Source organism: Vicugna pacos, chromosome 16 (genome assembly GCF_048564905.1).
Source record: "Vicugna pacos chromosome 16, VicPac4, whole genome shotgun sequence".
In the NCBI taxonomy this organism is placed as follows: Eukaryota; Metazoa; Chordata; class Mammalia; order Artiodactyla; family Camelidae; genus Vicugna; species Vicugna pacos.
This window is the reverse complement of record NC_133002.1, coordinates 47769865-47797027: the sequence shown is the minus strand read 5'-3', so window position 1 is coordinate 47797027 and position 27163 is coordinate 47769865. Positions and strand designations below refer to the sequence as shown.

At 43.0% G+C, this 27163-nt stretch overlaps 1 protein-coding gene across 2 annotated transcripts; it reads right to left on the bottom strand.

Moving 5' to 3' along the window:
* Window positions 1–1063: 1063 nt before the first annotated feature.
* On the bottom strand, window positions 1064–27163 carry DNAJC7 (DnaJ heat shock protein family (Hsp40) member C7). 2 transcript variants are annotated; one of them, XM_006199248.4, is made up of 14 exons: window positions 26521–27163; window positions 16087–16175; window positions 15248–15372; window positions 14735–14848; window positions 14041–14115; window positions 10409–10527; window positions 9560–9713; window positions 8870–9034; window positions 7801–7892; window positions 4711–4784; window positions 4177–4323; window positions 3845–3997; window positions 1851–1913; window positions 1064–1402 (listed from the first exon to the last, which is right to left on the bottom strand). In XM_006199248.4, the coding sequence occupies exons 1-14, from the start codon at window positions 26595–26597 to the stop codon at window positions 1365–1367; spliced, it is 1485 nt and encodes a 494-aa protein (XP_006199310.1). In that variant the 5' UTR covers window positions 26598–27163; the 3' UTR covers window positions 1064–1364. The 2 variants fall into 2 exon arrangements, with proteins under 2 accessions (XP_006199310.1, XP_072795425.1); XM_072939324.1 differs by lacking the exon at window positions 26521–27163 and adding an exon at window positions 22518–22707.

Here is a 27163-nt window from a genome sequence, read left to right as displayed (position 1 = left end):
TGGCTTTCATGAGGAGGCAGAAGGGAGAGAGGCTGGTCTTAGATGCACACAGACAGTGGGGGTTGGCTGGGAATGAGGCACAGGGAGCACAAAGCCTGTCATCCCCCAAGAACTGGCCACAGGCCCACAGGTGTGCCCAGCCCAATCCAATCAGACTTCTCGGCAAGACCCAGAGTTCTCTAGGGAAGGCCACCTTCAGGTCAGTGCCGCTTTGAACACAAGGTTAGAGCTGATACTCAAGAATCTCTTCAGGCCAACAGGGGCTTGGATGGCTACATGGGGAACTTCCCAGGCCTAACACAGTCAGCATTTCACCATGGCCTTGGCACTAAAGGGGGAAGACTGGAAAGAAAGGGGCGGGGACTCGGAAGAGAAATAGTCATCTATTTGGGCCAAGGTTTTCCCCACCCACCTCTACTTACCGAAGTACCAAGTACGTGCTGCAGCTAAAGCCTCAAGTGTCTCTGCCTGGAACTCCTGAGGTCATTCACCACAAACACAAAGCTTGACCTAAACAGCATGACATATGCCACTGCTTCCTGGCCCAGCTTGCCTCCCACGCAGAAAGTGACACCAGTGGAAGAGGCAAGGGGCATTTGCTAAGAGTAGTGTTTCCAACTAAGTAAGCCGGTGTCAGTGCCCAGATCCGTGGGCCCCAGGAGCTGCCTGTCCCACTTGGAAAGCGTCCAAGGGTCTGGGAGGCAGGATTTTGTCCTTAGCTTCATCTCTCTCAAGCAGTGGGAACTGTGGGAACCTGTCTAAACCTCTGAGTTAGCCCAGCCTGACACGTGGGACCCACCCATGCCCTGTTAGCTTGGACACATGCAGCTTCCAGTGATTTCTGGTGGTCCCTACTGTAAAATAAGTGTGTTCTCTGAACTCTCTGCCCCATGACTGGCATCAGGCTGGGCCTGGGGCCTGCTCAGCACTCAAAAGCTACACAGGCTGGGGGAGCCAACCAGCCCCAGGTACCCACACCCATCATGGGGTGTCAGCTACATGCTGGGGGCTCAACTCTGGCCCACTGACTCTGGAGTGACACAAAGCAGCTGCCAGAGCAAAGTGCCAGAAAGGGTCAAAACATTTTATTCTCTTAATTTTTTTTTCTTTTTTAATAAAGTTAAACAGTAAAACAAGAATTCACAAGCTGCCCGTCCACCCGCTGCCTCCCTCCCCTACCCGCAGTCTTCAGCGCTGGCTCCCTTTCCTTCACCCCACTCACACAGACACAGGGTATCCAACTGAGAAAATGAAACTGCTCTAAGTATGTGGAGACATGATGATGGGAGGAGGTGAATTGTGTCCACATTCGAGGTTAAACTGAGCAAGTCTGCATTTTCTGGGTTCTGGATGGTTTCCTTTCATTAGCCAAATTGAAAAAAGAAATTCCCTGGACCAGATGCTGTAGGGAAAAGAAGGGCTTGTTAGCTGGCTCTCAGAGTTTTCTAGGGACGATCACTTTACCCTGATTATGGAAAGTCTTCAAGGGCTACTTTCAACTCAAACAGAAAAACCTCTAATGGTACCATATAGGCTGGTGGGCCCTTGGCTGTAGAAGGAAGCACGTGAGCAGGTTGTATGTGTGTAGTTTTAACACCTTCACTCTTGCAGAGAAGCTCTGGTACTAGGCAGCTCGGAGACGCCTCCCTAACACTGTGCAGATGTGGCACTAATGTTCCCAAGGTTAGGTGTGCCCGGAAACCTCCCCGTCTCCATCCCCAGCAGCACCTGAGTGGACAGATGTCCTGCTAGATGAGAATTCTGCTGCTTCCACTCATGGGCCCCTCTGACTCCCAAAGTGCTGCCTAACGGGGGAGTCACTGTGTTGGCTTATGGTCTGGCACACTCACCTTCAAAGCTGAAGCCCCCAGGACCGCCAAAGAATGCTTTGAAGATATTGTTTGCATCAAAATCTGTGGAGCAAAGTGAGAAGCAGAGAAGGCAGAAAAAGGTGAAAAAATCAGAAGTGTTTGAAGAACTTATCAGTGAATATAGGTCTCCAAAGCTTTCCCAGATAGTTATCACGTCCCTCCTTCCCACAAACTTCACAGACGACAGGCGATCCCAACTCCTAGGATGTGTTCTCCTCTTTCCAAGCCTGGTCCCAAAGGAAAGCCTTCTTTGCCTCAACCCACTTCGCTGGGCCGCCTTCTCAACAACTGGACATGCCATTTGCACTTTATGACATAAGACTTTCTCCACACTCTGTCTCCCCATAATGCTGGGGCTGCTATTGAAAAGGCTAAAATTTATCACTTAAATGCTACCAAGACTGTAGGTAAGAATAAGACCTATGGTTTACTGCATCTGTTTGATGCCATGCTCTGTCTACACTGTATCCCAGAAAAAAAAGCCATGGTTCATTAAGCATCTTCCAGGTGCCAATCATGGTGCTGGGTACTCTGCATACATTATATCGTTCCCACTTTATACTCAACAAAACCTAAGCAGGGAGCTCAAGTAACTTGCCCAAGATCCCGTGACCAGTGAAAGCAACAGAACCAAACATTCCAACTCCTGTCTGCCTCCAGCGCTGCAGGTCTCATGTCCCCAGCCCTGCCTACCTCCCAAGCTGCAGAGAAGGATTTATCTGCACCAGCCAATCCCATAGGCACATGGTGTCAAAAAGTGAATTCTCTGCCTGTGGGTCTGCTCATCTTCCTGGGTCTCCTAGTTCAGTGAATGGCCCTAGCGAGTCAGCTATGCCAAAGCCTCTCAGCTTAGTCCTTTTCCTCTTGCAACACATTCAGCAACCAACTCCTGCTGATTCTAACACTATCTCCCAATTATGCCTGCCCATCCTCTCCTAGTTACTGTGTCTTCCCTCCTCTCTTCACCCTTTCCAAACCAGCTCTCCCCACTGCCATCGCAAATATATTTCTAGAGCCTAAATTTGGTCCGTAGCTCCCCTACTTAACTCCCTTCAACAGCTATTTATAGCTCTTCTCAACTGCTGGGCAGAGCAATGTTTATTACTGGTAAACCTAGGTTTTTAAAACACACACGCACATCCCCTGAACTGGAGAGGTCAGAATTATCTATATAGCATCATCAATCTTATTTTAAATTCCAACAGATTTTCTCAGTTGAAGAGAAAAGGCAGGCATTAGAGGCAGTGGTCTGAGAACTGTGCATAGTTCAGGGCTTCTTTTATTTCCAACTGAGCTCACAGCGAGCAATGCTCACAGCTGTGCTTCACGTCTAAATCTTCTGGGGAAACTGAATCCTGTGAGGGATTACAGGAATGTCTGAGATGTATAAATAATCACTTAGCAAACACTTTGCAGTGGGAGAAAAAAGAACTTCTAGCCAAAAGGAAAACCTTCTATTCCTTCCTCTAGCCTCTAAGGCCTGCCAAGGTCTGACCCAGCAACTGTGTGGACCTCACCACCCCGTGCCTGGAGCACCCTCTTTCCTCCTAGCCTGTGCCCCTTGTAACTCCTCAAAGGTGCTATGCTTTCCTGCACATCCAAGCCCTTGTTAGCACTTGCCTCCTTGGCACCCACTCTGCACCCTGGGCACCTGCTATGCTTAATTGCCCTCGTTGGACTCTGTATCTATTAGACCATGGGTCAGATTTGGCCTGTGGGCTAGAGTTTGCAAACCCCTGGACTGTGGGTTCCTGGAGGTCAGGGAACCTGTCTGATTCACGTTTGTTATTTTCTGCACCTATCACAGTACCTCACATTTCAAGGCACTCATCAAGGTGCACTCTACAAATTGCTGTACATCATACACTGGCTGATCACGTAAAAACTCCTTGTGGAGTGTCTTTAGAAAAAAATGCCAACATTTCACAGCTGTCGGATTCACCCCAGGCTGCCCCTACTTGCTGCCAACTCACCACCCATGTTCATGCCCTCTTCATCCAGGTCCTGTCCACTGTCATAGCGAGTCTTTTTCTTGGGGTCAGAGAGAATGGTAAAAGCTTCTCCGACTTCTTTGAACTTTTTCTCCTCTTCCTTCTGAACTTCAGCACTAGCTCCACTGTGCCGATCTAGAGGGAGTACAGGAAGAACTCTGTCTCAAGAAAATCTTACATCTGATTTCAGAATTTGGTACTTCCCCAAATTTGGAAGGTACAGAACTTAGCAACACCTTATTCCAGCTGAAGAGCCTCTCTGAGGCCTTCACACTAGACTGAGCTTGGCAGCTCTACCTGGCTTATCTCCCCACCTGGATGGTGCATCAAGGCCCGTTTCCGATAAGCTTTCTTGATCTCGTCCTCAGAGGCATTCTTGTCTACTCCAAGAATCTTGTAGTAATCTTTCCTCTTACTCTTCTTCAGTTCCATCTGTGCATTTTTTAGGAGCTGTTTGTGTTCTAGAGGAAGATATCTAGTGTCAATGAACAAGTCTGATTCTGGCTTCCCCTACCAGGTCCCAGCCCTGAAGCCCTAAAGTTAGAAGCCTTGTTAACCATATCAGGGGCTTTTATGGTGTTTTCTTCTGGAGGTTAAAAAAAATCTATCCATACTTAGGCTCTTCACATCAGCCTCATCACACAGAAGAAGTGAAAGTGACAGGGAGGATGAAGGACCAGAAAACAGGTGCCTTGTCACACACTCGAGATCTCTGTTCACTTCTTCCTGGCTGGTGATCAAATAAGCTCCAGGTACATCCCTGAACCAAACTACTCCTGTGTCTAGTTTTAGGACTTACAAGTCAGACCACACGGTTCCCTGAGAAACATGCTCTCAAACTTCTTTACCTTTTGTTTTCTCCGTCTGATACACTTTTTCATAGTCCCGTACTGCTTCTTCATACTGTTCTGTGTCCATGTAACTGAGAAGGAAATACAGGTGGTACAGTGACATAAACAGCAATGGCTTCAGTATCACTCCAGGGGAAGAAGCATGGCTCAAGCAAGAGACACACTTTTGGTTGAGATGCTTCATGAAACAGGAGTCCTTAAGCTAGCAGTGACAAAAATTAACCTCCAGTTTCTCAGGAAAAAAGAAACAGGTCTCATGCCACTTGCACCTAACCAGCAAAGTGATACTCTGCTCTGAGTAGAAAGCAATCAAAGGCAGAAAAAGTTCCTTCTGATTTCACTCAGAGCCATCGAGAGGCATCTGGACTGCCTTAGGAGAGACGATGTGAAGGCACCTACTTGATTATTTGTGATTAAAACACAGGAGAAAAATTATCAAGTTAGATCAATGGATATGGAAGAGCTCTGAAAAGCCAGAGTGCAATCAACATGCAGGGCTAGCTCCAACCCAGAAGAGAAGTGGGATCAGTGAGCCACTAGAAGGATCAAGTTCAAGGCAGTGGCTGCTGGCAAATGCTTTCATTAAGACTAATCAATCTGAGAGATGTGGGTTAGTGAGACAGAAAAGGAGATTCTAAACAGAGGCTTGCTCCTATTTCCACAGCACAGAAGAGAGAGGTCCTGGCCCAAGATGAGAGGAAACCAGCGTGACAGGCTGATCGCCAACCTTTTAAGTGTCTCTTCCACAGAAGTAAAGTGGCATTTTCCTGATAGTATCACTGGCTCCAAGACTGGCCTACAGATTAAACAGACTGTGGTAGCGGTTCCAGAGACAGCCACCATCAGCTGGGGATGGGAAACGACCAAAGTGCAGCCAGCCACTGCACAACAGAATTCAGTTTACTACACTGCTGCTACACAAGCCCACCTTTGCAAACGTCACAGAGCCCCACCAGGCTTAGAGGCCAGGGCAAGGCGAGCGTTACTGATACGGCTGGCAAAAGAGAAGCCCAACATTTTAGGTATCTCTGCTTTTCTGGCCACATCTTGATTTATGACTTTAAAAAATGGTGGCAAATCAATGCTCCATATACAGAGCACAAGTGCTACTCTAGGAGCACAGAGAACCCATTTACAGGATGGAATATAATATAAACAGAAGTAAAACTGATGGCTATGGGTGTGGAATGATCTGACAACCAACCAACCAACCAACCTCGATGGACCTCCAGGCCTTTATAATTAATGTATCAAACAAGCCTATATTACAGTGATTTGCATTTTTATCTCACACTTTTAAAATTCAAGAACACCCTTACATTAAAATAATTTTTTTAAATTGAAGAAAAAGTAGAAAAGTAAGTAGAGCTTTAGAGAAAATGGGAAACTCCAGTCCATGATGAGAGATGTAGCAAAAGTCTGGCCCCTCCCCACCTTTCGGGGTAAGCTGAGGCAGACTAGGGCAGCAGTCAGCCTCTGGTAAGGCTTTGGCTTGAACTAATCTCCAGTACTTCTTGCCAATCCCAGGTGCTTGAGTGGCCTGTTGCCAAGTCCTCAGCCAACTGTGTCAAACAGTGCATGCTGTCCCCTGTGGCAGGATCTCATGGCAGAGCCACTCAGAGGACAGTTCTGTTTCAGCCACAAAGATAAGCAGTTGTCTGATCAAAGCAATTCATAATTATTGTTTATTGTGCACACATGAAAAATATAATACTCCAACGCATCACCCTCCTAACAAATGAAGGATTTTTTGTTTTCTCCCCACTCCGTTTAAACACTGCTGTGTTCCAATAAGCTGATATAGTATCATGTATCTAGCCACCACGTCCCCACTAGACATTCAGGTGATTCTTTTTTGTTATTAAAGATAACACCACAGTAAACACATACAGCATTTTGTGTCTGTTAATATAAGCCTTTAGCTGGGTCAAAGGGTACTCGTTTGTCTTCTAAAGCTTCCGTGTTTGTCTGCAAGTGGTTTGCAAAGAGATGACTGACAGCTGGTCTCAAAGAATCTGTAGTATCATTCTACATAGTTTCTGTTTGACAGACTTAGTCATCTACGTAGAAATTCACTTGAAAAAAAAAAAAGCACTAGACACAGGGGTAGTTTTCCTACTTTTTTGAAAACATGGATAATTTTGGGAAAACTAAATGGGAGGTGGACTATGCTCTGGACCACTGATGAGACTAGGGAGCTGAAGGAACTATGGGCTCATCAGGTGTCACCACAGCACCTGCTCTTTGGCTGTAAGGTTTCCCGACAAGGAATGGAATGGGTGCTGGAGAACCGGTATCAAACTTTAGGAACTTTAAAGACAGGACGTTCTTCTTTGTCTGGGAAATAATCTGAAATAAGAAAAAATACATTTTGGAGAGAGGTCTTTCCTAGCCCTTGCTAAGGTTCCTATCTGGAGAAAAGTGGTAGGTTCAAGAGTAAGATGAACAAGTACGCTGGGGAGCACCTGACTCGGAAAGCAAATCTGAGCACTAGATCTAGGCAGGCATGTCCTGGCTCATGTATCACCTGTCAGACAAGGATACTTCAAAAGGGGCTTCCTCATACTGCTGGGAGGCTGAGCCAGATTAAATCTCTTCCTACCATAAGACTGTCTTCCCTAAAACAGAAAAACAGGATAAGCACAACTCTCAACTATCTCCAAGAGATACTTTTAATTTTTCTTCTTCCAAGCACCATACATTCATTCAACAAAACACTGAGTGAGTACCTACTGTGTGCCAAGCACTGTGCCAAGTTAGAGCAAAAGTGTACAATACAAAATAAAATCTCCAAAGGAAATGGATTTAAACTTAAACAAAATGAATTTGGGTCAGACATCAGAGGAAACTTACTGACCGTGAGGGGCGTAAGACACAGGCATGGGAGACTGAGGGAGCTTGCTTGTGCAATCTCCTCCGCTGGAGGTCTATAAAGATAGCCTAGGGCTGGAACAATCCCACCTAGAGGCAGGGGGAAGGACCAAATGACCTCACAACATCCCTGGGTCTGCTCCCTCATCTATAATGCAATTCCCTTGGTAGGCCAGCAGCAACTCCCTCTTCCCCCCACCTACAAGAGGCACTTACCACTGAGCTCTTCTCAAGTAGGCTTTTATGTAAGTGTCATCAAGCTTCACTGCATTTGTGCAGTCTTCTATTGCATCATCTAGTTTCCTAAGCTTCAGGAGAGAGAGAGCAGTCACACTTCACATCTTGGGTGATTGAGGGAGCCCAGAAGCTGTGGGCATGGCTTCAAAATTCTGAGAGGATGAGTCATGCTGGACCCCTAACTACCACACCCATTCTTAGTCGTGGGAAACCTAGTATCTCCAAATTCAAAACTGACTTATTTTCTAGTTTTTTTGGGAGGGGAAGTTAATTAGGTTTATTTATTTATTTAGTGGAGGTATTGGGGACTGGACCCAGGATCGCCTGCATGTTAAGCACGCACTCTTCTACTGAGTTATACCCTTTCCTCTATTTTCTAATGATGGAAGCCAGGCACACTTATTTGCAAAAATAAACTACCTCTACCATCCCAGGTTAGTGCCTAACCAAGACATGGAAGTAGTAAGGGTGGTTCTTATCCTCTGTTCTTCTAGAGGCCAACTAGAGGGATCAGAATTATTGTGATTTTTTTTTTAACTACTATGACTCTGCAACAGCAAGGAGCCTATTCTTGTTTCTTATGGTTGTGGAGGACAGCAGTGGGCACTCAGGACATTTTCAGCTGAGCGTGGTGACCATGAGTTATGCTGGAGACAGAAACTAAGCTTGCCTCATACTCTAATTTCCTCCAAATCACTCCTTAAAAAAAAAAACAAAAACAAAAACAAAAAAAACACGCACATAGGCAAAAAGTAGCAATACTTAAAATGCTTTAAAAATTGTCCCAAAGCCTCTAGCCATTCTCTTACTGGAAGAAAGGATCTTGAGGAAGAACAGGTGGGAATGTCCTTCCAAATTGTCCCTCAAGTGCCCCTAAATTGCACAGAAAAATAAAAGCTTGTCTCTCAGAGGGAAGTTCCTAAAAAGCTGAAATATCAACTGTTTCTCTTCTCATCTGGTTTACACTCACTGGGAAAATTTCCCAAAACCTCTTTGTTGTCCCTTAAACATATCTCCATAGGCCCCAAGACCCAGACCAAGTGCTTACCTTGGAATTAACCGTACCCCGATTACAGTAGAGTTTAGCATTTGTTTTTATATTGTTGGGGTCTATCCTCAGGGCTTCTGTGTACAGTTCATATGCTAGCTTGTAATTTCCTTCCTTAAATGCTTTATTCCCATCTTCTTTCTTTGCTTTAAGTGCTTTGGCATTCTACAGAGAAAAGCAGGCGGAGGTCAGTTCACATCCAGAAAGCCTCAGACAACTACACAGAGAGGCCAGAGTCTATTTTCAACTTCTTAGATCTCAGTAGTTTAGCATCACATAGCCCCTACCCTGCCCAGCCCCACCACCTGGGCTTTTTGTTGCTCGCTGGTGCTTCCTACAGAGTGGACAGGGGAAACCAAGACTTACAAAGGAATACCAATGAGACTTGTGTTACCCAAGGTTTACCTTCACTCCCCAGGATAAGCATTACTATCTTTTCTTCACTGAAGGAAGAAAAAAAATAAAGAACACACTCAGATGTTAAAGGATCTGACTCTACGTGATCACAGTTACCTTTAGGCATATAAAAATTGTCCTGAAATAATTTCTAATGAAAGGACCAAACATCCTGACAAAGTGGGAAGAAGTGCTATCGCATTCCTTGTGATTCCAAAACCTTCCACCCTAACTCTCTTTAAGGCTCAAAAAAGCAGCTTTCTTTCCTTCCCAGATCTGGCACCTAGAACTTACTCTGCAAGCAACGCAGGCCTTCTCGTGGTCAGGAGCCATCCTGAGAGCCTGTACAAAAAACTGAACCGCCTTCTCAATACAATCTTCATAATAAAGGCAAAGACCTCGTACATACAGAGCATCTGCATTGGTGGAATCCATTCGTAAAATGTCACTGCAACAGCCAGAAAGGGGCACATTCAGCTATGGCTTGAATATCCCCACCATTACTATCATTTAGCCAGTTTTTTTCTTTACCATGTGCCTAATATGGAAAGTATCCAAAGGAAGACAGATTTCTAAGAGCTCTTCCCAGCCCATCCCCAAATAAATCACTTTTATTTATTTTTACACACTTCTTGTGTCTTGCAATCTTTATTAGAATAGGGGTTGGCAAATACAGCCCACAGGGCCAAATCCTACCTGCTGCTGGTTTTTGTAAATAAAGTGTTATTGAAACCCAGCCACCCCGTTCATTTATCTATAATCTATGGCTGCTTTTACACTATAGTGACAGAGTTGAATTACTGTTAATGGGGACCATATGGCCCATAAAGCCCAAAATTTTGTATCCAGCCCTTTATAGTTTGCAAACACCTTGGGTACAGAGAAAACAATACTTAAAAAACAAAAAACAAAAAATTCATGTTATCTGTTTCTTCACATACAGCTCAAGTACCTACTGTATTACTGTATGTACCCTTGGGTTTTGGACCTGGTCTAACCTTTGGCTTTAAGTCCCAAGAAAGTCTGATCACCCTGGATGGCCTACCTACAGGACTATGAGGCAACCCCTGTTGTAGAGAGCTGCCAGACAGCATTTGTCCAGTGGTATCCAGAATTTAATGAAGAACTAGCCTAACTTCATACCTGGCCACAGACTGTGCTTCTGGATAACGACCCAGCATTGCTAAACATTCTGCTTTGAGGATTTTGAAGCGATGGCAGGCAGGGGCAAATTCTAGGGCACGGTCCATGCAGAAAACAACCTAAGTGGGAAAAAAAAGAAAGCAAATAAGGGTTTTTGTTTTTTTTTTCTTGCTGCTCTAGGTACCAAATTTTTTTAAAATTGAAGTACAGCTGATTTATAAGCAAAAAAAGTTCTTTATCCTGGTCTTCGCTTTAGTCTGGTCACAGGCAACAGGCAGATTGAAAGGAAAATAATATCAGAGTTTAAGACTATACCTAATTCATTTGATTAAACCACTGAAATGAAGAAAGCAGCTGATCCAGATAATAATGACAGCAAACATTTCATGAATACTTTATACATTAATCTATTTAATGCTTATAACAATTTTATTAAGTAGGCAGTATCACTACCCTTATTTTACTGATAAGAAAACTAGAGATTAAGTAACTTGTTCAAGGTCACCAAAGCCAGAAGTAGTAGGAACAGGATTCGATATTGTTCAATTCAGTCTAAGACTCCAGAGCCCATAACCTAATCACAATGGTAAGGTGCCTCCACAGGGAATCACACCAATAGTGAATGTGATCAAAACTCACATTCTTCTAGTACAAATACTATCATTTTCTACTTTGCATAATCTATCATGCTAAGCCTAGTAAGACAAGGAATACCAAAAAGAACCCAATAAAGAATCACTGCTCCCAATATTACTGAAATTGCTCACAGTTCCCTCCTTCCCATGAAGCTCATGTCTCACTGAGTACCCTGGTAACCACTCTTCCATTTCCATTTCAGTATAAAAATATACCAATAAAATAGTTCATTTTCAATGGTCCCAGACTATATAAACCAAAAAGCAAGTTACACACACACATACACACACATGGCTGGGATTATTTCAATCTTTCAGCTTCATAAAGGCTCTCCATATATTCCTGTTTTTTCTGAGTTGTTCTCTGAACTTTCACTTTTGGTTTATCTGCTATCCCTCGGAGATTCTTCCTGAACCATATTCTCCTCCAAGAATAACAGACCCAACTTCAAAATCTGGAGTTAAGGGACACCCGCTCCTTCTTGAGAATCTAGCCATGGGGATTAGGAAGAGATGAAGTCTGAAGACTTAGAAGCAGAAATAACTCGAAGTTCATCCACAAAAGACTAGTTAGGTAATGTAGATATTCATATGATGGAATACTATGTGGATCTAAAATGGAATGAAGACACTCTCCATACACTAATATGAAAAACTTGTAAGGCCTATTGAGTGAAAAAGCACAAGGTAAAGAATTTTGTATAGTGTATTACCTTTCATGCAAAAAGAAAATTAAGCATCCATATTTGTATATGCTTATTTATGTAGAACAAAACTGTGGCAGGAAATGGAAGAAATGAGGACAGTGGTTACCCTAGGGGGCAGAGAGAAGACAAGTTTAGGGAAGCACTTACCACTATTCGTTTATACTTATTAGCTTTTGAGGCAAGAATAGCACCTGTTCAAAATTTAAATTTAAAATTTAAAAATATGGGGAGGCAGGTTAACACCATGAAGTGTTGCACTGGGAAGACCTTCCACGATATCAAGATTAGTGGTGGGAACGCCTCTCCTTTAATGGCACAGGTTACTGCCCTGGAAGTTCTAAGAGCAATATGAAAATTCAGGTGTTGTATAGGGTAGCCATGGTGCTAACTTTTCCCCCCAGTTAGAAAAATAATTGGGCGGTGAGCAGTCAGTCAAAATGTCAGTAGCCACACCCTGCTGCCTTCACAAGGTTCTGTATGGAGATGGTTCGGCTCATGGTGGGGAGTGTCAGTTGGAACCTTAGTGCTTCACTTCCCGCCCCCCACCTCCCCATGACTATGGACAGCTGCAGGCAAAGAAGATCTTTGTTTCCTCCAAGTTCATCTGTTTCCCTTACCAGGATCATAATTCTTCATTTGTGACATCACCATGAACTACAGTGGGGAGGGGCTGGGATGTCACAGAGGATTCAGTCACAAACTGGGGATTCTGGCTCCAGAATGGGCAAGAAAGAAAAGAAATCCAAAAGACCGCCTTTCAAGACAAAGCTTTTGCCTATGTAAACCTCAGAAAACGTGACAGGACACAGAAGTGCTTTTCAAACACACATACATAAAAACAAAGCAAAACAAAACTTATGAATCACACTACAAAGCCACTGTGGTTATTAAAACCAATGGACAGAGGAGGGATGCTAATAAGTTAATGCTGGGACTCTACATAAGCTAATCAGATATATTTATTACCAAATAAAAGACCATTACAGTATGGGACCTAAGAATGATACTTAACTGTACCCTCTTATCAAACATTTGAGTATCTGCTACAGAAAGCACTGAGCAAATTCCCACGTACGAAGTGACAACTCCATTCCTTGACCGATACACTTATTTTAAGTGATCCTGAAAACTGATCCTGATCAGTGGGCCAGTGACATCCCCTTCTGAAACTCTAGTGAAAGCTACTTCCTACTTCCCAGTACCATCTAAAGAAGGGAATCAGGAATTACACAGACGAGGAGTAACCACTACAAAGATCTAGAAAGATATATGGAACTTTTATACCTTTCCCATGTTTCACACAGGCCAATCCCTTTGGCACGTACATTTCCCATGTACTATCGCACAGCTCCATAAAGGACAGTAGTGTGCTTTTGTAGCAAGGCCTAATGTCAAAACAGTAGTGATGAAAGGCTATGTACACTATCCAAAAATGTAAAAGAGGTCTCTTTCTTTTTTTGATTTATCGCTCCATCCAGTTCACACAAAGCAGGAGTTAAAGCTAGTTCTCATTATTCTAATAAAAACGGGTTAGCCAAATCTAACATTTAATTCCAACTGGCTTTTTCCTTCTACTACTACTACTAACCCCACACTTTGAGGCTACTACCTTGTATCAGAAACAGGAACTAACTCAAATAACAAACTTGTATTTGTTTTTCATTATAAAGTGAAATATAATTAAGAAAATAAGCACCTTAGCAAAAAAAAATTAATGCTGTTGATGATGTGGAGCAACAGGAATGCTCGTTCACTGATGGTGGGAATACACAATGATACAGCCACTTTGGGAGATGGTTCAGTCGTTTCTTGCAAAATGTAACATATTTTTACCATACAATCAAGCGATAGCACTTCTTGGTATTAACCTCAAAGAGTTCAAACTTATGTCCACACAAAAACCTGCAAGTGGATGTTTACAGCAGCTTTATTTATAATTACCCAAAACTTGATTTTAACAAATGTACCTCTGGTGGGGGAACGCTGATAATGGGGGAGGCCATGCATGTGTGAGGCAGGGGACATATGGGAAATCTACCTCCCTCTCAATTTTGCTGTGAACCTAAAACTATTTAGAAAACAAAACCAAAACCAAATAAAAGTCTTAAAAAAAAGTAAAAGAAAAAGTCAAAGCCAAATAAAAGTGATAATCTACTATTCTAACTCTTCTATACCACACTATTCTAATTATTTCAAACACACACATACACACACACACACACACACACACACACACACACGGAACTTTGTGAGAAAGGACAGATGAAATTTCCTCATAGCTGTACTTTACCTTCCGAAAATCCCGCTTCTCAAAATCCGTTTCTGCTATTTTCTCATATTCTATGACTGCATTAGCATTCTTGAACTATACCAGAAAATCAGATAAGAGAAAGTTTTAATGAAGTTGTAGATTCAACAACCACAAAAACCAACAAGGCCTTGTGAATTTGCTGTATCAAAAAAATCAGAGCCACAGACTTTTCACACATCAAGTTGGTGAAGATGTAGCTGAGACTCCTTAGCAGAACTCAACCTTCACCCTCAATTTGAACTTAAAGTCAGAAACATAAGAGTCACAACTCGATATACAAAGTAAAAGGCACTGTTAGGGGCTGAGCAGAAGTTCTGAGATTCTCACTAAAACTCATCCAGGAGTAAACTGGGTATATGTAAAGATGGAACTAAATTTGAACTAAATCTGAATTTACTCAACATTTTTAACCTCACTCAAATCAGTTCTTTGACACATCTGCTCATCTCAGAAACCCTCCAATTTTTACAGATTTCCAAAGCTGTAAATCATATTCAAAACTCCTTTTACAGATAAGGAAGCTGAGTTTCAGAGAGACTATGAGACTTGCATACAGTCACCCAGGTGTGACTGACGGTAGAAGTGAGACAAGATCTCAGTTCTGACTCTCAAGTCCCTATTCCTCTCAAATATACCACAGACTCTTTCAATACAGCCAGGACCAGACCCATACCTCCTGCTGTGCCTGAGCATTTTTGTGATCCAGCTCTAGGGCCCTCTGGAAACTACGACATGCTGCCATGGCATTCCCTAGAGATAGGTGGCATTTGCCTTCTCTTAGATGTCCCTAGAAGAAACACAAAGAGGGAAGAAAAGGAGCATGATTGGCCAAGCAGAGAGAAATCAACAACAGCAACAAATACCCACACAAAACCAGCAAAGGATGCAAATGGCCAGAGCAGCAGTTCTCAACCAGGGGTGATTCTGTCCTCCATGGGACACTTAGCAATGTTAGAGATAATTTTGGTTGTCACAACTGGGAAGGGAGGGGGTGCTACTCCAATCTAACGGTTAAAGGCCAAGGACGCTGCTAAAAATGTCCTACAATACATAGGACAGCCCCCTGCAATAAAGAAGTATCTGGCCCACAAAGTTAACTGTGTCAAGATTGAGAAACCTTGGGCTAGAAGCACTCAACTACAGCAACTCAATGCACCCCTCCGCCTCCAAGAGCCCCATCACATACCCGGACAAAACTGTCATCCAACCTCACTGACTGCTGTGCGTCTCCAAGAGCTTCCCGGAACCTTCCAAGCATCATCAAGGTGGCTGCTCGATTCCCATAATAGCTAGCATTTTTAGGACATTTATCTACAGGAAAGGCAGAATAATGTAAAAGTTTAGCATGGGTCACCACTTCAAAACCACAGGGGCCAACTCCCTCAGAACTGTATCAAAGCACTCAAACATTAATAGGAATGATGACATACTCTCTGTAAAAGGCCATGGCCAAATGTTTGACTACTTGCACAAATGGACAGGAGCAATGGTGCAACCAATTTAAAGAGAAAAGTTATTTAAAAATAACTCATACTCAGCTTTAAGGTGCACTGATTATCTTTTGAGGGGTCAGCATATTTATCTCCTTAATGATTTGTGTTTTATGTAATAAGATATGAAAATGAATTTGCATTTGTTGAGTTAGGGGTAGGGAGCCTGTAAGCAAGTTAGGTGAGAAAAATGCTGACACAGGATTAAAGTATGCTGGCAGATCGTGAGCACGGAGGTAGCTAAAATTTGTTAATATCTACAAAGACTATTTTCTAAGACAGTAAGTGAAGTGACGATGACTGAGATGCATTTACATGGGTATCTTTTTGCCGCATTATCTGGATTTCTGGAACTGCCTTTAACTTGACAAATGAAGAACCACCTGCTTGAGCTAGAAAAAGTTATCGCTCATGAGGTCATTAAGCCCAAAAGAGTTCACACAGTAAGTTATTAACCCACTAAGCAAAAAGATACTTCTTACAAAGGAGCTAATTATAATAGTCTTTGGCAAATTATTTTCCAGCGTATTCTCACCTATGGCTTTTGTATAATAGTTATAAGCTTCATTGTAATCTTTCTTGGCATAGTATGCATTTCCTTGTTCCTTGAAAGACTCTGCTTCTCTGAAAAGGAAAGAGAAAGAGAAAGAGAAAGTTACCATACCTAGGGAATAACCTCTGTAATCTCATGGGAGCAATCTCTGGTCTAGAGCTCCCGGCATACTGAGCTGAAAGTTAATGTGATACCTGAAGGAATTTATAGATTTGTTCGATGGGCTGATGGACCAAAAGGAGGTACTAATGAAAGAATCCACACTCTTCAGATGCTATTTTTTGTCACTTAGATACATTCAAACTAAATCAAGAAACTTCTCTCATGTTGCCTGACTTTCCTCACTTCTCCCGCCTGTGGTCATTCCCCATAGGATAGGCACATTTAGACATTCTCTCACAGAGACGGAATTTTTGTATTTATTTTCTTTCCACTGTGTCACAACTTCTGCCTCTTTAGCAAACTTACAAAAAAAATCAGTTAAAGGTAATTCCATTCAAGGGCAATTGATTTCTCAACATGAAATGAGTCATATTCTTGGAGTTTTAATGATTTATTGTCTTGAAAACTGGGTACTGCATTTGTCACTGGAAGGACAAGCACAGCAGAAGCAGGTGGCAAAGGTGTTAAAAGCACAGCACATTGGTGTTCAAGACAGAGAATGGAGCTGAGTGACAGCAGAGACAAGAACTTAGATGACAAGGACATACAAGATACAGGCTGCCAGAGCCATGCTCTAAGAAGTACCCATCTACTGGTGTTCTCTCTGTGCATCACATCTATGTGGATACTTGTTGCCCCCTCTACCATCCTTCTAGTACCCTGCATAACCACCAAATGGGTAATATCAAAAAAAATTTTTTTTGCCCTACCCCAAAATTCATTTTTTGAAGCTATGTCATGAGACAAACTGTACTTTCCAAAAGGAACAATGTTATATAATTGGGAATTATATTGCTGACCAAGGAACTAGAATCAAATCAGGTATGACCAACAATGTCTTAAAGAACAATAAGCTTATATAACCTCTATCAAAGATAGCCCCAAATCAGTCTAACAACCAATCTGAGTGAAAAAGATGAATCCTTTACCAAAATGATTACTGCAACATAATTAAATATCTGAGTACTTCTGTTTTAAGGAATAATCTTTCTTTTTCTGTCCTCTACACATGCTAAAAAGAACCTAGTTCAAGGGCTGACTGGGGTAGGGACAAAGGTGCACAGTTCCTAACTTTGGTGATAGTCTAGGAATTTACAGCTTGATTCCATGGATACTGGCACTGGCGAAATTTGTGATGTTATTTACTTAACGTATTTTAAACTACGAACTGGCAAAGCTGCCCTCCTTTTCTTAAGGCAAGCTCCCTTTCCATTCTTCTCCATCACTGTCCTGGCAAGCTCTACTAACATGAAAAGTCTGCTGGCAGAAAGGAGAAGGAAGATAGGAATGACCTATAAATGTTGACAGATTTGAATAATTTTATTATACCAACTATCATAATGTTGTAAAGAGACCCTCTGCTATTAAAAGTTCTCAAGAAGGAAAAAAAAAATTCTCAAGAATCCCCTAACTGCAAGACTTATAAGACCAAGTGCAATCTTTCTACAAGGTGAACACCATCTTGTAACCCTAAATTAAGCCAAGCACTATAAAAACTATGAAGAACCTACCCTTTAAGAGGAGAGATGCCAGAAGATTTAAAGAAAGGGCTTCCTCAACCTGGATGTCAAAAGCTGAGTCAAACCACAATGAAGAAACAGGAGTAAGTTCAAAGGAAACATTAGGTCCAAATTGTACCCGAGAAAATCTAGTCTTCTCTTCAGTCGGCTAGTAACCAAGACCACACAAATTCTTGAGGAAAACCGAAGGCATCGAGGCACCTGGACAGATGTTGTGCCAGCAATATAAAGCTTGTTAGTCAAGGTAAAACATTCTTGTAGAGCTACAGAAAGGTACACTATCTTATCAGGTGCCTGTTTTTCAAAGAGGAAATTAAGGCTTAAAGGTTAAAAACTCGCCTGAGGTCAGGATGTCGACCCACACCTGTGAGATCCCAGAGCTGCACACCATCTACTAAGTTAAGCTCCACCTCTAAGGCTCACCTCTATTTTCTAAGACTTTAAGGATGAATCTGTACTGCTAACAACAGAATCCGGCAATGAATATGAACTTCTTTCAACTAAGACACAAAATAGCTCCAGAGTATAAATTCCAACTCCAGAACCACATTCTGGATTTAATCAAGTCAAATGGCATTCCTAACAATCAGTCTTAGAGAGAGCAGGGCTCCTTTCTCTTTAAGATCCAAGACCTAGTGAACTGGACTTTGCCTCCCCCAAGAAATGCATTTCATTTTAGTAAATGGTGAGTAGATTCCATTCTAGAGCAAACAAAGCGAGTAATGTAGAGTCAGCCCACAGCAGAAAGAACAAGAAGAATTGTGTTGTGACAAGTTACCATGTTTTTAACTTCACACTGCACAGCATCAGGCCAGAATTAGCTATTCCCACACAACTGCCTCATGAAAAGGACTTATTTTCATAGAAACATGGTTGATTAACAGCTGCCTAAACAATAGGCACTTAGTGCTTTTAGACTGAATGCTTTTTTTTTTTTTCTGCCTCCAGGTCCAACGCCCAAAGTGGAGTCCCTCCTTCATTTTCAACCTCCCCACCAAATACATGACAAGCTTTAACCAATGGGCCTGACCCTGCGAGACCAGCCGAGGAAAGAGTGGATCTTTGGAATCCAGCATGGCAGCAGCAAGAACTGAACAAGGCTGCATCAGGAACAATTCCAGGGTCAAATCCATTCAAGTCCTGCCTGGGAGTCTGAGAAAGGGCTGAAGCTTGTTCAAGTTGCCTTTACAGCAAAGGGAGTGAAGGATGAGATGTCAAAGGCGTGGGACTGGAAAAGAAGGAGAAGAGCTGGTTAACACTGGAGTTGAGGGCAATCTCGCAGTGGCATCTGTCACTCCACTCACTCCTAGGGTCAATTCATTTAAGAACCAAGTGAGGTTACAACATGTATCTAAAACACATCAGTACTGAGAAAGGAAGAATTAGGATTAATTGGATTCTCCTGGACCAGTTAAAAAAGGAAAGCATTCCAAAAGGAACTAAATTAAACTACAGATTATTTTCTATGGCCACAAAAAAAATTCAGACTAGACCCTGAAATATAATACCCCATCAAAACATAGACTTGGCTGTAACTGACCTGATGGTGCGTTTAACAGGTACACTGTACCTCTAGGACATTTTCAAAATTTCAAAACACTTGCGAAGAAGATCTTCACAACCTTCTGAAGTTATGGTGGTAATATCACATGTCCTCCAACAGAGGAACATTAGTGAGGCACCCAAGATAGCTGCACAGGTTTCCTCACCCCATGTTTTTTCCACTAGATTCTGTTAATAGTAAGGTTTTTAGATTAAAACCAATTTATCTAGTTCTCCACCCAAATCTTGGATAACTCCAAGCAGAATAAGCTTCCCCTCTCTGATTCACCAAGAGATGGTGGGAATGACTCTACCTCCACCTTTCTAGTCCTTTCACCTTAATAGCCAGCAACAAATTCTTGTGAAAACAACTACTGAACGGTTTTCCAAAAACTCTGCCCTCTTTGTATGTATAATGGGAGGGTCATCATACATACATCATGTCCCACAACAGGATCAGCACTAGAGGGCCAGGCCGGCCTTCCCTCTGACAGGCACAGGTAAGGAGAGCACATCCTCTTGCTCTGCTTTGCTATTTTAAAATGTATTTATTTTTCAGAAATAATCTCATCAATTACAAAGCTGCAGTATGAAAGCCTGCTCTTCTAACATTACATGTGCGTTAAAACTCTGCATATCCTCTGATCACGCAGTTTTATTCTCTCTCCCAATTTGGCATTCGTTCATCACAGATGCTAATTACACCAACAAATACTGCCAAGGGACTCATTTGGTATCACACAGGTCTTAGCAGGGCTCAGCATCATGTGATCAAATCAGACAACTCGGGCTTATGATCACTAGCCAACTCTGCACATTTACAGCTCAGCTAAATTAAAAACACATTAAAACACCATGAGTGACATCGCAACATGCCCCAAATTAGATGCTCTACATAAAAACTTCCATTTTTCTCTTAAATACTTTCAAGTTGAATATTTAGGCAGTATCTTTGCCTTAGGGCAACTAGTCTATCTTCTAGCAATTAAAGAGGTATTTAGAAACTTTAGTCAGCTTTCACTAATGCAGGATTCACTGGGGGGTAGTTTTTTAATACATCTCAACATGACTGGGTTCTCTCTGGAATTACTTCACAAACATATTTGTAAAATATCATTTTTAGATTTATTCTACCTCAGTGCATGAAAAATAAAGACTAACATGGTTTCGTCTTTCTACATTTTCAACCTAGGAAATACTAATTAGATTTCTGAATGACCAGGAAAAAAAAAACCACAGTGGTTTTATTTCAAGCATTTGGCTAGAATAATGTATTTTTAATAAAGCTCAGCTCTTCCAATAGCCATTAATAACAGTTTAAATCAAAACAGATGTAGCAGTTTGAATGAGGTCTTTTCCCTGCTTTTTCTTTGCATTTTCTTGATGTATTTTGCTACTCCAGAAGTGGGAGAAAAATCTAGCTTTGCTAAAATTACAACGCAGGACTAAACGATTTCTTCTGTTAGAGTAGATGAGTGTTTAGGGGCCTCGGATGTGGAGACTTTTTATTGGCAGGAAGAACCTTAGAGAAAGATATCTTTCCTTTTTCTACTCTCAGGCTTTTAATAATAATACTTCATACTGCCAATGAGTATCCTTTATACATTCCTATTATATTTACTATTCCAAAATGTCACCCTTACTCTCTTGTATTCAGTCAAATTTACTAGCTGCTTGTTGATCTAGAAATGTCCTCCACCCTTCAGAATTTACGGGATCTTTGCCAGTCTTAGAGTAGAAATTCCTTCTTCCCACAGTCCGAAACCGCTTGTCCCCAAAGGCATGTCACAGGGCCTGTTTCATGTTGTACTCTCTCTGACCTTCATGAGAGTAAAGTAAAAGGAACCCAGGAGCCTTTTATTCCATCTTACCAAATGCGTACTATTCTGTTTCTTTTTTATCCTCTAACCAATCTAACAATTTAAGTTTCACATGACCTGGAACAATTCCACAGATAGTGTGCTTGTTAAATGCAAGGTGCTATATGCTTAGCACAAATGAAGGCTTCATAATGGTCCACAGGAAACGGAGGGTGGGCTCTATCCAGCTCCTACCTGTTGGTAACGGTGGGCTACTCAGCTTTCTTTACCCAATTTTCTATAGAACAGACAGCTGCTTTCATTTAAAAGCCCAATTAAAACACCTGCCCTCTCTGCAAAAAGAGGAGATGAAGATGAAGAAAATACATCAGTTCAAATTGTTCTCTGCCAGGACATTCAGGGGGAAGCCTCAATGGAGGCAGAGCCAGAAGAGACCAAGAGGCGCCAAGCGGAGTCACAGATACCAACTGCACAAGGCAGCAGCACTCTCTGCTGCTCGAGAAGGGAAGGACACCAGGCATCGCACTGGAGTTGGCTGTCTTATTCAGTGGGGGGAAAAAAAGCAAGCAACCAATCAGTCCAGATGAAAATTCCAGCAATGCAGGCAGGAGGATATTCACACGGAAATACTGGCTTCAACTGTTAAAAACTTACACTAACTTAATTTACACTTGAGTGGGAGATGGTACAATCTGTGGCATCTACCTAACCTTCATTTATCCCTGGGGAGAGGAGAACCCAACCATAAAGCTGCTTCTGAGAAATATGCTTCTCAGAGGCCACTCTGAGGACACAAGTCACTGGCTTTTCAGCATTAGCCATAGGCTTGTTTTCATAATATGTCCCCAAACCCACCATGGTTTCTTATTCTGTGACAACTCCCACTATGCTCATAGGGACACCAGCACTCATCAAAAATCTAAAATTGAGGAACTGTAGTTAAGAAAAAGGCTGCTTTCTGAGTTGGGGTTTTTTTTTTTTTTTTTTTTTTGGCGTTGGGGACCAGAGTCAGGAGTTTACTATCAACTGTTATTTTGCTTCTGAAGTTTTCCTGGTTCCCCGGTTCATCAGGGGGTCGACATCTCAGAGCAAACTGCCTGAGGAAGAACTCTCAGGACAGAAATTCGAACAATATAGAGAGGGTCCTGCTTGTGTCACACACCGTCCCCCAAGAGCTTAATATTAAATTACAATCAGAAGAGATAGTTGACACTTATATTTCACAATCTGTCTTCTCCACACAAAGTCAGGTACCGACAGAATATTAGGTCTCAGAATCAGGCTTTAAAATTCAAATATCCCTCCTCATGTTACCATTCTCTCATGTTCCTGTTCTTACTGCTGAAATTCAGACAGTTTAAAAGAATACCTGGAACGACCTCTAAGTAACTTCCACATCACTCAGCACTGCAGAAAGGGAGAACATTAGTGGAGTAAGGGAGAAATGGACTCTCAGAGGGACTTTGCATCAGACCACAAGGCACCTAGGCAGCCGCCGACCACTGTTCTCCAATCTTCTAAAGTCCTAGAGAAAGAAAGCAAAGGCAAGTGCCCAGTACTCAGCTTTTAAAAACTTGAAATACTAGCTTCAATAACTAAACCAATCCCTGATTGGCTGGAATGTACAATAAGGCTGGGCTTTAAGCCAATCAGAGTTCTGGTCGTTGGAAATGAACTAGACACCAGAGAAACTGCCATTTCATTCAAACTGCTCAATTTACCTGGCTTTGGTTAATATGTGGATGTGTACTAACGCAGCAAGGAACAGAGAGATCCTTTCTCTGTACTCTACTTTTGCTCCAGCAATGATTATTTAATAATTTTTCCCCTTGTTACTGTCAGGGTTCAATCAATTAATTTGCTGGTATTCAAGACTGTATTCCTAGGTTTATCCCTTCCTTAATCATGATGTTTTTTGTCCCACATCCCATTTCTTCATCTCTGAGCCAACACTTAAAGTACACCAAAATGAAAATGAAAATGAAACCTGAGAGCAGTATTTATCACTGACTTGGGTTCAAGATCAAAAATAAATTCCCATTCAGCTTGCAGGCTTTCTCTAGCTGCCTGCCCTGGAACTTCAAGATAAAGTTTAGGAAAATGACACAACATTGTAAACTGACTATAACTCAATTTAAAAAAAAAGAGAGAGAAAGTTTAGGGGGTCAAATGCCTAAGAATTTGAAACAGGGTGAGGAAGAAGAGGGGAGGAAAGGCATCCATACCCACAAGCTCTTCAGTTAAGACCACAAACTCCAAAACGTCCTGAGAAGCTGTATTAAACAGAACTACAGCAGACCCTGGGATATGGATTTTGGGTTCAGTGCTTCCCACCAAGAATACAGACAGAGAAATAAAAGGCAAAATCCACAAAGAGTTTACAATACCTAAGGACTAAGAAAGGGTCTAATAATAATTGTTCTTACTTGCGTCCATCAGGTAAACAGATGCTGAGAAGTTAAGACTATCAGCTCAAGGCATCAGGTAAGGATGTTCTGGCTCCTAAGTTGATGGCTCAGGTTGGTTTACAGCTCACTGTCCAGTCATGCCAGGTATATATGCTGAGCCACAGAAGTGTTTCCTCTACTGATGAGCAACCTGAAACCCTTTGATTTTACCATCATAAAGACCACCTACGGAGACCAAACTGTTCCCGAACCCAGGAAATGGGACCAGAGAGCCTGCACTCAAGACAGGCATTCATATATTAGGCAAAGCAATCAGCAACTTCCCAGGAAAATGTAAGGCCTTAAACAAACCGTAATGTAAAAACCTCTGAAATTTAGCTCTCTGGCTCCCCAAGCAGTTTTATCTATTCTGGTGAGCAAAGAGAAATAATAATCTTCATGTACAGAACCCTGATCTATTTTGGAGTGCCAACCGATACATCTTTTATTTTAGCCTCTCAGCTGCCATGAGGGAAAAAGAATTTTGTCAGAGTGAAAGGCAAAAAAACTGAAGTCCACTTCTTTCTCTCTAGAGATGCCTTGAAAGCTCCTCTCATTTTGCCCCCAGTGGGACTGTAATAGTTGAGCAGCAGCAGTAGTAGTAGTAGCAGCAGCAGCAGCAGCAGCAGCAGGATGCCTGCCTTTGCGCCAAGATGCAAGGAAGGACTCCTTGCTTGCCTTCACAAAAACAACCCAAGAGACCCATTAACTCCCGTGTCCCCAAGTGAACTGGTAGCAGCACTGTAACGAGAGACACAAACTTAGCCAAATGACTAACCAAGTCAGATAGTAAAGGGCAAATGTGCCTATCCCTGCCCTCTGCTGGGGCTACAAAGGAGGATTCCGGAATATCTGAAAAATGTATAACCACCTTCCTCCAAAACTTCTAAATCACCACCCAATTTTCAGCATTGGAAAGCTACACATAAACAAGGCTTTTTCTTACTAACAGAGCCCAATGTTTACCTTCCTAAGGACGCCTTATATGGCAGGAAGTCAAACTGTGACTTTTTTTTCCACTATATTTTCTTTTTGATTTGTTCACATAACTACTACATAATAAGCATTTGTTTAATGATGTCTAAAAGAAACCTATATAAATATGTTTAGTATATAAGTATTTTATAAGATGGATTTTTCATAGTTAAATTCGTAGGTTTTTTTCTCCTTAGTGGTAGATAAAACAACCATGCATTTTACAATCAATGACATCATAAATTCCATGAAATAAGGCAGTTAACATAAGTCAATATTCTCCCTTGAATATTCTGTTATACTGCTACTAAATATCATGTTTTTGTGTGACTGTGTGATGTGCTCACCTGTTTTATGTTTTTTATGATAGAATATCCTCTAAGGCTGTGAGGTTTTTTTTTAAGGAAAAGGATTTACTTTATATAAGGGCTCTGAAACGAAACCCAAATTAGGGACCGTCCCTATGTCAGAGATTTATACCGAGTAGGGTGAGTTTATTTCAAATTACAAATAGCCCCGGTCCCTATTTATAGCACAAAGAACCACTTGCACTCCTTCCAAACACAGGTAAAGTAAATCCTTACAACTAATTTAGGCTCTGTCTGCGTTGGGAGGAGTTTCACTTCCCATTTTGCAGTTCCTTAATAATGCTGATGATGCTTAATTCTATATGCCTGGACAGAACTAGTTTGTGAAAACTCAAAACTAAGAACGGAGTTTGACTCTGGTTTCTTGCCTTCTCTGATATCCCAGGACCTACTACACTTTGTAAGCCAGTGGCAAGAACGTGGGACACTAGCTGCAGTAACTACCCTTAAGCTTGACAACTATTATTTCTGCACCCACTGAGTACCTCTTATGTTTCAAACTCGGATGGTAAACAAAAACAAGAACAAAAACAAACCCTCAGGATCCTGATTTTAGATCTCATGAACTAATCACCACCTCAAATCACCCAGACTGAAGCCACAGTGGGCTTGGTATAAAGACATGAAATACGTGGGATGGAGACTGAGGGAACTGTAGTCAATTAACCTGCAGCTGATACAGAAAGGGCTGCAAACTTCCAGAACTGTTTCGTTAATTCGCTTCAGGATTAGGACAAGTATGACTACCTACAACTGTGTTCCAATCCCACTTCCAATAACCTGCCTTAGCTGTAGCCAGAATCCAGAGTGTTCTCGAAAACCACTCACTCAGCAGCTCCCTTGGCTAGTCCAGACTGGCGATCTCGAGCCACTGCGGCTGCCCAGCAGCGTCAACAGCGCCCAAGCAGCTGTCCTCCTCCTTGCTGCTTAACTTAAACAGTCCTGGGGAAAATGAGGATCTTAGGAAGGATGGAAGGAGAGCGTCTGACGTATAGAGCACAAGACAAGCCCCTCACCCTTCTTTCTCTATCATCTTCGACTTCTGGGGTAACCGGGGGAGGGGGGACACGACCAGGTCAATAATGAAAACATAACAATCACCTCAGACTCAGACTAATGTCCGCTGGGGTATAATGATGGAGAAAAAGGGGTGAGGAGAGCAAGGGCTTTGGAGACGCAAAGTGCTGACAGACAACACCGTACAGAAGTTAACAAGAGAAGGAGGGGGTCAGGGGCGATGTAAGAAGCCGTCATCATCGCCGCGCCGCCTCCCCCACTCCGCAACAGACCTCCGAGATCCCCTCAGAGACCCGGCCTCTACAATAAGGACGACCTTCCTCTCTGCTGGTGAACAAGGCAGTGCCTCAGCTCCCCAGTCAGGCGGAAGCGGCAGGGGAGGGCCGACCTCCGAGAGCGCCCCTTCAGGGGGTCCATCCGGACTCGATCTCAGCTGGTGTGTGTTGGTGGGGGGGGCTCGGAGGGCGGGGCATCCCCTCAACAGGGGCTGCACAACAGCAAGAACAGCGTTCCTGGAGCCACAGAGCTGAAGCTCGCCCCTTCTCCCACCCTGCCACTCAGTTACCTCTTCGCTTCCTCATCGTCCAGCAGCTCTGGCTCGGTCGCCGCCATTACCACATCGCACTCCGCGGCAGCCGCCATCTTACCGCCGGGACCAGAGAGCCGGGTGGGAGGCCGGCCGCGAAGAGCACTTCCGGTCGGAGCATCGAGCAGTTCGGCGGCACTGCGCCCAGAGGGGCTCCCTCGGGCCCGCCTACCAGCGAGAGGCTCTGCTTGAGGCCAGAGCGGCCTCCCAGCCCCGGAGGTCCACAGAGGTCTCCGTGCCGGGGCGGGGGCCCAGGGACGGTTCCTGTGCGTAGGGGGCGCCACTTTACCCGTGGGTCGAAAGGAGGGGTGTAGGAGGGTGTCGCCGCTCTAGTCTTTGGTTTGCCTCAGTATTTTGAGAGCCTCGTTGCCATAACAACTTCCAAATCCCAAAGAGTCTCCTGTGAGGCTCAGGGGAGGGTGAGTTGGCTAGAGACTCGATGACCCAGGACTCTAGAGGGGAGGAGCTCCCCCGCTGCTACCTTCCCGACCTTGGAGTGTGTCTACAGCTTCCTCCCACGAAAGGCAAGAAGAGATACTTTAAGTCCAGTTTCCCCAGCATTCATCGGCACCTGGAAGCCCTGCCCAACCAAGCCAGGGGAACGCAGGGCGTCTTCACACTG

Bases quoted from the DNA above. Each gene is read 5' to 3' on its own strand.
- DNAJC7 (XM_006199248.4), bottom strand. From the start codon at position 26,597: ATGGCGGCTGCCGCGGAGTGCGATGTGGTAATGGCGGCGACCGAGCCA. The intron at 9,714-10,408 runs GTATGAAGTTAG...TGGCTGTTGCAG, and splicing joins GAAGCACAGTCTGTGGCCAG to TGACATTTTACGAATGGATT. The intron at 3,998-4,176 runs GTGGGGAGATAA...TACTCCCTCTAG, and splicing joins GGCCTTGATGCACCATCCAG to ATCGGCACAGTGGAGCTAGT.